This window comes from Wasmannia auropunctata, unplaced genomic scaffold (genome assembly GCF_000956235.1).
Source record: "Wasmannia auropunctata unplaced genomic scaffold, wasmannia.A_1.0 LD336029.1, whole genome shotgun sequence".
Taxonomy (NCBI): domain Eukaryota; kingdom Metazoa; phylum Arthropoda; class Insecta; order Hymenoptera; family Formicidae; genus Wasmannia; species Wasmannia auropunctata.
The window spans coordinates 1074854-1085067 of NW_012026861.1; the positions used below are offsets into that span (position 1 = coordinate 1074854).

General features: G+C 38.1%; 2 protein-coding genes across 9 annotated transcripts in view; one reads left to right on the forward strand and one right to left on the reverse strand.

Moving 5' to 3' along the window:
• LOC105452573 (epidermal growth factor receptor) overlaps positions 1-10214 on the forward strand; it is a 153008-nt gene that overhangs the window by 111721 nt on the left and 31073 nt on the right. The gene's annotated exons all lie outside the window — the stretch shown is intronic.
• Positions 1816-6991, reverse strand: LOC105452574. Of its 6 annotated transcripts, none has more exons than XM_011693811.1 (4): positions 6715-6991; positions 4256-6433; positions 2307-4144; positions 1816-2210 (listed from the first exon to the last, which is right to left on the reverse strand). In XM_011693811.1, the coding sequence occupies exons 1-4, from the start codon at positions 6761-6763 to the stop codon at positions 2028-2030; spliced, it is 4248 nt and encodes a 1415-aa protein (XP_011692113.1). In that variant the 5' UTR covers positions 6764-6991; the 3' UTR covers positions 1816-2027. The 6 variants fall into 6 exon arrangements, with proteins under 6 accessions (XP_011692113.1, XP_011692112.1, XP_011692111.1 ...); XM_011693810.1 differs by having other exon boundaries at positions 4208-6433; XM_011693809.1 differs by having other exon boundaries at positions 2307-4150; positions 4208-6433.

Sequence of the window (10214 nt, forward strand, 5' to 3'; positions counted from 1 at the left end):
GGTAGGCAGAGCGGGTGGATGGGGGGGGGGGAGAGGCGAAGGGCAGGGTTGAACCGGACTCTCGTGGGGTCAGATCAACTTTCGTTGCCGCGCGGAGGAAAGCGATGGCAGGAGGGTGGAGGCAGGAGCGACCGTCAGAAGATCTCAAGATGAATGCCGAGTAGCGAAAAAAAAAAAAGGACTCATCTGCATTCCTGGCTATATGAAGGATTGCTCCTCGTCGCTCTCGATAATTAACGGCCTTATCGCCGGCTAGGACTCGCGTGCATGCGAGCTTCGCGCAACACGATAATATTTTACGCCAGCGTTTCTTTATTTCGTTCGACGACACACAATAAATTAGAAGCGAAATACAGCGTTTTATATTTTTTTTCGGCAGTCGCCGCAGTGTGACGCGTGTTCTGACAATCTCTGCTGATCTTCGATTAACTCATTAGGAGAACTGAAGTCAAAGTATTCGAATGGAAAGACATACATCTATACACTTCAAATCTTATTAAATTATACAATATTCTGATTTTATTTATGCTACATAATCAATTATGATTCATGATATAAATGTATCTTGTGTATAGTCATTTCTATTATCAAATTAAACCCTCTTGTTTATGATATAAAGAAACAAAATTGTTAATCGGAGTTTCAACAACATTGTTGGACAACCAGGCACTATAGAACTATATATAGAACTGCGGACGAAAGATATTCGACGCGCAGCTGTCGATAAAGCCTCGCTTGACCCTGACAATCAGGATGCATTACTTCGAATGACTAGCGAGCTGCCAGAACAGGGCTATGCTCGCGGTGAAACGCGTGTGTAATAATGGGTTTCTCATTCGCGCGCACGGGACGTGGCACGGACCACGGCGCCCTTCGATGATGGGGCACCATCTTCGACGAGTCTTCGAAGGCCCTCACGTCGGAGGCCCCAAATTGGTGCCCGTCGCGAATTGGCATAATGACGGGTATCGCGCCGCACCGATAGCATGACCCGGAGGATCGAGTTCGTGCATACGTGTTGCTTCGATCGTTTGCTCGAACGTTGGAGAAAGATAAAAATGCACTTTCGAATAGTACTTGGCAATTATGTGATTGCATTAAAAAATCAATCTCATTGTAATAAAGCAACGAGAAAAAACAATTTATCGGATGTATACTTTCATTCGATATTAATTTAATTTATGTTTAATTTTTAGATTATAAAAGAAATCAATTGAAGAATCATAATCAATCATAATGAATTAACATTTCCACAAGTATAATAAAATAATAAGATTTACATAATCTTCATACATCTCGTATATGTATTATATATAGAAATATTTAGAGGTGAAAATAACCCAGAATTTTGAATTTGATATAAAATTCTTAGCATAAATGACCGAATTTTATGATTGGAAATAACAAAATCGATGTAAATAACGGTGAGGAAAGTCTAAACGTGAAGCAGTCTTGAAATATCTCGATTTTAAATACGAGTTTGACGTAGGTTTCTTCCTTCATCATAGCCAATTGGCTTCATGCATCCTCTGCCCTCCCTTCTCAGCACGGTCAGAGTCCTACCCCTGCGGCCCGCGACTTCGTTTCGAGCCTATTGTCCGCGGCGCGTTTCAAGATGCCGCCGGCGGCTTTAATGAGAATTTTAATTACCCAATCCAGCGTTTTCTCGGCGAGTCCCTTCAGTGGAACGCAAAGCCATCAGAGAAGCGATTACCTTTATGCAAGCCATCGAAGTTTTACCATCAAGCACTCGCGCGTTCCAGTCTCTAGCGGGATCAAGGAATTCGATTACAACATTAAATAATGCAACGCATGTGCGCGCGTGTCTCTTCGGCGAGAAATTCTTTATTTCATCTAATAATTTTTTATAGGGAATATTAATCATTAAAACATTTCTCAAGAATTAACAATGCAATGTGCGTCAATAAACGATGCTGTTAAAGTACACATGATTTGACATAAAGTATCATAAATAATATGTTTTAACAAATCTCTACGTGTGAAATTTCTCTTAACAAAATACATAATTAAAATAATTTCTTGTTCTTCTTGATATCGTTTTCGGGTCGTTGTAACCACGCGGAGTATAGTATACTTTTCTCTGGTCTGTCCATATTAATCCACGATCCGTCACTTCCGATTGCAGTTGACGCAGGATATTCTAACATATCAACATCGTTTAAATTTGGGCAGACTTCGAACGTGGCTGACTGCGAATTTATAATATCATTCTTCCTATTAAAATTTGAATAGAATGATTTTATAAACAGTTTTCTCTCATAAGTGCAATTGTTGTTTGACATTACCCTGGATTTCGTTTTTGAACCATCCGACTTGAAACCAATTGAATCATTTGACTTCCTCGAAGGGCCAGTTGATCCCGAAAAATGTCTTTTGCCCAATCCTGATTTACTGAAGCAATTTTCCTCACAATCTTTTGATAAGGAATCCTTACTCTTGGGATGTTGCGTTGCGATCTTGGCTATCATGTCTCCCACTTTGGTCCTTTTAGTTTTCATAGATTGAGAAATTTCTCCTGTAATTTTATCTGTTAAATTTTCGGATACTTGATCTTTTGTCTGTGAGGAGAACAGCTTATTTATATTGGCAATTTTGTCCGTATTCGTATTTTTAGGCGATTTTAATTGTATTTGTTTTGTGATTTGCAATTTATCTGTCGTATCCGAAGACTCTTTGGATGTATTAGCCAATTTTGATGTCAAGTTTTCTAATTTTTCGAATTCTTGAATTGTTTCTAGAGTATTTTTTATGCTTGTTAAACTCTTCGGTCTATTTTGCTTTAACCCTGCTGATGGTACCTTTTCTGAGATTCCCAATTTTTCTGATCTTTGCATTATTCCCGAAGAAGTTTTTTTATTTAACAAAGAATTCGGTCCATTTTTATTTGCCTCTAATGATTTTAAATCCTGTTTCAATTTATCTTGAAAAATCATGCTATTGTTAGCTGATTGTTCCTGTTTTTTAAATGTTTGCATTAATTCCGGCGAATTCCTAAAATTCGGAGAACTCGAATTCGTAAATTCATTCTTACGTGACTCTTTTATATTCTTAACATTGTTTTTATTCAGCGCTTTAATGTTTATGGTCGCATCGTTTTTCATTGTTAAATCTTTTTTCTTCAACGAAATATCCATTTTTGGTCTTAATTTCTCTGTATTAGATTCTATTTGCTTTGTTAATATTGTTTTATCAATCTTCTTTGATATTATTTCCGCCGTAGATGAATTTAGGATAAAATCCTTTGTTGTAATTACCGGATTTTGAATTTCTTTCACTCCACTATTTAAGATTGCTGTTGAATTTCTCGATGGCATATCTCTCTTTAAATCACTATTTAAGATTGCTGTTGAATTTCTCGATGGCATATCTCTCTTTAAATCACAATCGATTAAAGTGCTGTTTTTACTTTTTTCGATCGGTTTTATGGCATCCAAAATATCTTTTATTTTAGATTTAAAATTTTTAGATACGTCATCAATTGATCTTGTCGATTTTAACGAATAATTATTCTTCTTCTCTTGATGTCCTTTTGGCGATAAATTCTGCGCACTACTCGGTGTCTTCAGTTTCTTTCGTAATACAGATGTCTTTTCTTTGTTTACGTTATGCTTACTTTTTATACTCATCGTATCAGATCTAAATAATGTAATTGATTCCGTTTGTTTAATTCCGGAAATTTTATTGATGTCTTTCTTCGCAGTTAATGCCTGATTATCTTTAGCATTCAAATCGTTTCTTATAATTTCAGGGATAATACCGGAATTTCCTTTGTTTGGTTTTAATCTAAATGAATATGCATGATGAAAAGTTGATTTAGGATCTTCATACGGCTTCATAGAACTTGAATAAGAAATTGTATTACTAGAATCACTTGTGGTATTCATCGATTGACTTTTCTTCATTGATGTCTTTGAATTCGATGTTTCTTTCGGTTTTGACAGTAAAGATTCATTAACAAGGTTCTGATTCAAACTTGAAACTTTCTGTTTGTTTCGATTTGTTGGCACAAGCGGTTTGTGATTATTTTCCTTTTTTCTTATCTTATTGAAGGAATCCGAGGAGGACCACCAAGGAATCGTATTCGAAGGAACGCGATTGTCAGAAGCTCTTCTCATATTCAAACCTGCAACTTTAACATTGTTTATTTCTCTGATCAATGAAGTGCCTGTTATTGTGTTTGTTTTACCAGCTGATAAATCTTTCATCGTTCCACGTTGGATTTTATCAACATCACCTGAAATTTTGTATTCATTGATATTTTTTTCAGTATTTTCAAATTTACTATCCATTCGTTTAGTAGACTGTTGTTGTACATAATTATTGCTGCTAAGAGTTTCATCACGAGCTTTTGGGAAATTGTTAGACAAATAAGGAGATTTAGAAATTGACGATCTCGGTACCGAGTCTCTATCGTATTGGTTTCGCATTGTTTTTGCCGGATTCTCGACGCTACCGTCTTTCGTATGTTGGTCCTGAAAATTGGCAGATATCTGCACGTTCAGTATCTGCCCTAAACTCGCATTGATTCCTTTCGATAGGTCTCCGGTCTTGTCCGATTCATTCGAGTCGTCCTTGGCAAACGGTATCCTGATCTCGATTTTGTCGACGGAACTCACCACGTCTAGTCTCTCCGTTCGCGCAGTGATGCTCTTCAGCTCGGAAACCGGTTTGCCATTGATTGAAAACTCAATCTGTTTGATCGGCGCAGTATCCTCGCTAATCGAAATACGCATTGGGCCAAAACCACCGGGCTGCAATGCACTTTTCGTACGTTGAGGCGCCCGAGCGTTCCATTGGTTGTCCGTTAAGTGTAGATCTTCCTTTCGATCAGATTGCACGACGACGGAGAGATGTTTGGCAGCGGAGTTTGGAGGATCCAACAATCCAAACGAAGCTTGGTCCACGTTGATGGATACAACGGATTCTCTTTCGGAAGGCACCATGTGCAGTTTCACCTGCGGCTGCTTCAACATGCCGGTATCGCCGTCAGTTGACACTTGCGTGGAATTCTTCCGTACGGTTGAACTTTCCCGCTTCGCCGCGTTGCCGAAATGTTGCGGCGGACTCGAGGTCTTGTCACTCGAGTGCGAATAATTGTGCTTTTGCAACTCGAGATCCTTCCTGCGCTTTTCCATTTTACTGAGCTTGTCAGACTGATAGCTCAACTTCTTGGTTACTGCATTTTTCTCCTTTTTAGATTTAGTAAACTCTCGGAGTCCGTGATTTCGATCCGGCGACTTACCAGATGCATCCACTGATTGCAGAATATCACTTTCTTTCATCTTAGAAACGTCAACTCTTGCGACTTTTCTCCCGGCTACACTCTTCATGTCACTCATCACGTTTTCCATTTCTCTTAACAAATCGTTTTCCTCCAAATCAATTACTTTTTCATTTTTCTCGAATAGCATTGCGCTAATAATAGGAGATACCTTTCGCGATGTCTCTTCCGTCGTTTTCCTCGTCGGAGTGGCGATAGATTCAAAAGAATTCCTTGCCGATACATTCCGGTTTGGTACTAAGCCATCGTTCAAAACACTTGTAATAGGAAAATTATGTATGGACTTACTGCAATCAGCAATCAATTTCGCGTAAGATTGATCGTCGCACTTCGAGTTGTTTGCAGTAGCGCAGCTCCGATATTCGTTCATATTTTTATTCATTGCTTCTGCAGTGCACGTACCGTGATGTTGAAAATCGTAATGTTCAATAGTGTTTATGTTGTTTATATCGTTCGATCGATTGCAAAAATCAAACGATTTAAGGGGGAGAGTGAAACCATTTTTTGATCTTTTATTGGAAAGTTTACTGTACTCAGCAACGTTCATAATTTTCTTAGCCGGAGGTGAAACCGTGAAAGTACTGAATGGACTCTTGCGTATTGCATTGTTGAAATGGAAACTATTATTTCGTGCACCCACAGTAGACTCCTTATACAGAGATTCGCTGTAATCGGCTATCATTTCTGCGTACGATCGAGGATGTTTCTCAACAGACGCAATGAAACTACTGCGACGATTCTTCGCGCCATTTATTATCGCATCGCCTTGAGGCACGGGCCGTTTGCTAATTCCGTCGCTATTAAATTTGGTATTCTGGCACGTAGAATAATGGCACACTCTTTTCGCTACACTCTCCGATGGCAATTTCTTATGCATCGATGATTTCTTCTTTAACGAAGTCACGCTAGACTTGGTTTTATTACGTTGCTTGCAAATCGTTTTGCTCTCTTTGGAAATAAGTCGTAGGCTGTCTTGACGAAATTGTCCCAAATATTTGGCGTCAACACCATGACTTTTCTTTGTTGCGAATAACGGAGTTGACCGTAACAGTGGCGATTTCAACTTGCAATTCTCGAAATATATATCAGCATGCTGTCCATAATGTCCATAATGCAATGGCAAAGCAGAGTCTATACAATAATAATAATAATAATTAAATCTGTATTTATATTATTTATTTAACATATAATTTATTATTCTCTTGAAAATATATCTTGAAAAAATCTTAAATGACAAAAGCAAGATGAGATTGAAATATAGTTTCCTTTGCGCGATGCGGTATATTATCTACATGTAATACTTATCACGAAAATTGTGATAAATATAATATTTTTAGAATATTATAGATATACGTGGAAAAAAATGTTTTACAGAAAAATTTTTGAATAAATTATACTTGGATAAAACTTACTAGATGAAGCACGAACGCTTATGCCACGAATGTGTTTTAAATGATTCATTTTATAATCTTAATGAGAGCTACACGGCTCATACAGGGTTATACAAAATCATACATTATTAGAAACACTCATTTGATTTTGAACTGTCGCTGAAGACAATTATAACTAGGCGATTTCCAACAAAATTATTTACTCTATACAAAGGAACATGATGGGTTTAAGGATCCTGTCACGGAATTGTCAAATCAGACTGTGCCATACCAGACAAACGAATCACGCTGTTTATGAGATTACTTCAATTGGCATCTTACAAATTACATGTTCAAATAGTATTTCTTTTTATTTCATTTGCCGATATAAGATATTTGATTAAAAATATTCGTCATATATAAAATTTACATTATATTCTAAAAAATTCGTTATATAAATACATATAATCTAAATGTTTTAAATTTTCCATGCATGGCACGTTTCCGTATAGACCATTATCGACGCCTTCGTTCCCTCAAAAATGGTACCGGCGCCGCTTTCAAAGCGACGTATGTCGTTCGGCAGGAATAGATCTCGAGGATAAGAATCCTCGCGCGACTTTAACACGGAGGGGCTTCGGGGCGGCACAATGCCACGGTGGACTCGCTTATCTTCGCAATCTCCGCTTCAGTGCCGCGTTCTTCGGCGGTTTATCCTCTTCAAGTACTAGTTACCTTATTCACGGTCGCGCTGCAGCGGTTGCGATCCACGATCAGGCTCTTGCCTACCGCTTGCTCGCTCGATTCCTCGACGGAACCGTCAATTTGCGATCCGCGCCGTGGATCGGTCGGAGCGTGCTCGGCCGGTGGAGGCATTGATTAGTCCTGGCAGCATCCTGGTAATCTTACCTACAGGATAGAGGCGACCATTATTGATTATCTCTCGACAAAACCCGGAGAATGTCCACCGTGGAGTCGCTGAGCTTCCCATAACGCCACCAGCAATTTGTTCTCGGTCGGAACGGCTTGAAAGATAATACCCATATGATTCGTCACGCTGATATACAAAGAAGAAATACATAACGCACGTTGAAAAATTATGAGAAGGATCAGTTTTCATGAAGGAAGTTGGAAGGTTAGAAGCTGGTGTAATGAATGCAAAATTTTTGTCGTTATTAACATTTCTGCGTTGAATATATGTGATGGTAGCGCTATAACTTTAAATACACGTTATTTGAGATTAAGCAGTTACAACTATATACAAAAAAATAAACAGAGAATTTTATTTTGACTTAAAAAATTTAATTAGTCTTTATAAATAATTTTGTAACATATTTTTGTAATAATGATATTTACAATATATATACTATTTAGATCGTATTTATAATTCCTAGAAACTCCAACTAATATGGCAATACAGCCACATCAGTGATATAGATTATACTTCTATATTCTGTTGTATATACTTTCTTCTCTCGATCCGTGCAAACTCGCTCGGGATTCTCTTCGGTATGCGCACGTGCAGAGCAACTTTTCACGTGAACATAGTCGAGCAGTCACGCCGCGAGGATGCACGAAGCGTGGAGGTCGACCCGGTAGACGTTATCCGTGACTCGAAACCCAGGGCTTGGATCCTCGCGAGCGAGACGATCGTGAGCGGCAATCCTGGATTTCGTGGCGCGCGCTCTCCACGTTCTCCCGTTGTGCTCACGATATCTCTTCTTCAAACACTGAACTTATGGAAGCCCCCGTCACGAAGTCACGAATGTTCGTTCGTTATTAACGAACCGCGAACGTGACTCGCGCGAATCAATCAATAGGAAGCCGCGGGTGTCCATAGGAGGCAGATAGTTGCTACCATTTCTCTCCGTTTTTACTCGCCTCCTTGTCAAGTTTCTCCGAACCGTTTTATCTTCTCTCTCCATCAACACATCAATATAAATTTTACAATACGCTACTCAATATGGCGGCTCGTTCAATTTGCACTCGCACGCATCGCTCGTAGGAGGATGCAACTCTATCGGGTTCATTGTCCATACCATCGATTTGTTTCATATTAGAAATATTACGAACGGAAATATTACGAATAATATTCTTCTTCTTTCTTTCAAAAAGTACACTTTAAATAACAATTTTGACTTGTATATCGTGCTCGCTCAATCGAGAGAAAACTGGCTTTACGGCTTTTGATGCAATCGGTTGCCGCGAAGGCTGCAATAAAATATAACGTTGAGCCATATGCTAAGCTAATGTGAAAGTGAACCAGCGGTGGAATCGACGGTTTGTTTAGTTTAATTAGAAGTCGTTTGCTACCGATAATTACGTACGGACTTCTAAATAAAATCGCAAACAATAATTCTGAAGTATTTTGTGAAACCCGCTATTTGGGTCCCCAATGAGAATTTTAAACATCGGAATTACGTTCACGTTCGGCGTTACCGTTAATTGAGCTTATTCTTCTTCGTTATCTGACTCGTTACTTATTCCCGTTTCTTTATTTCCCTTTGTCATCCCATCCGGGTCTCCTCAATTATTTCTTCCGCTTTGTATTGTTCCTATTGTTCGGTCAATTATGTCGTTGCGACAAGATTGATTGATCATCTATTCTTCTGTGTGTCGACTCCGTTCTAGCCAGATTAACAAGATATACTGTCGAGATATTATTTTGAATATTTAAAACAAAAAATATAAACACAAACTATATAGGCGCGCGCGCGCGCAAATTAAATTTTTCTATTTAGAACATACTTATTATTATATCTTTTATATGTAAATTTTCATCATTGACATTTATTTTTCTACATTCTGATTTCATTTTTTTTTATTTAAAATCTGATTCTTTTTTTATGTTCTTTTGAATAATATATTGATATAATGTCCTATGCGTCTTATCAGACACATTTTTCACACACTCTTCACGTTTCTGGCGCCGAAAAGAACATAATTCCCCTTATCATGTCTCTTAATCGGAGTTTCGCATGTCGCCGATAACGAGGCATCCCGAAGTGTGCACACCTTGAGGAAACGCTGACTTTCGTCGACTGTGAGGGAAGATCAGGAGCAGGACAAGTCACGTACGCACAGTGTGAGATTTGTACGCTACGAAAGATAGACTGAGCCTATGTATTTTATTTCGGAGTTTCGCGCGTCTCGTCTTTCCTCGTTTCTCAAGTAAGTTTCAGATTATTGACGAAGATAAATTGGTGTACGATATGGAGAGATATCATGTACGCGGATAAATAACGGTTTATCATGTCTCTATTCGCATCTTCTTGTGAATGTTATTTCTGATGGACAGTTTAAACCTTAGGTTTTTTGAAATTATTAACAGATTGGTATTTTCCATATATATATATAAAAAACCTAAGGTTTAAACTTAAGGTTTAAAATTTAAAAAAACAGTTATATTTTTGAGAGGATTAAAATTAATGTAAATGAGTGATACACAGAAGATTTATGTATTACAAAAAATGGCTTAGCGAATATTTTAATAAAGTTCGTTTGAGGTATACATATAATTTAGTAATATCTAGATCGGAAGA

What these genes read in the sequence shown, in the direction of transcription:
- LOC105452574 (XM_011693806.1), bottom strand. Translation starts at nt 6,763, where the DNA reads ATGAATCATTTAAAACACATTCGTGGCATAAGCGTTCGTGCTTCATCT. An exon ending in AAGCGTTCGTGCTTCATCTA is followed by an intron (nt 6,434 to 6,714) that starts GTAAGTTTTATC and finishes ATTATTGTATAG; the next exon opens with ACTCTGCTTTGCCATTGCAT. An exon ending in GTTCAAAAACGAAATCCAGG is followed by an intron (nt 2,211 to 2,306) that starts GTAATGTCAAAC and finishes ATAAATTCGCAG; the next exon opens with TCAGCCACGTTCGAAGTCTG.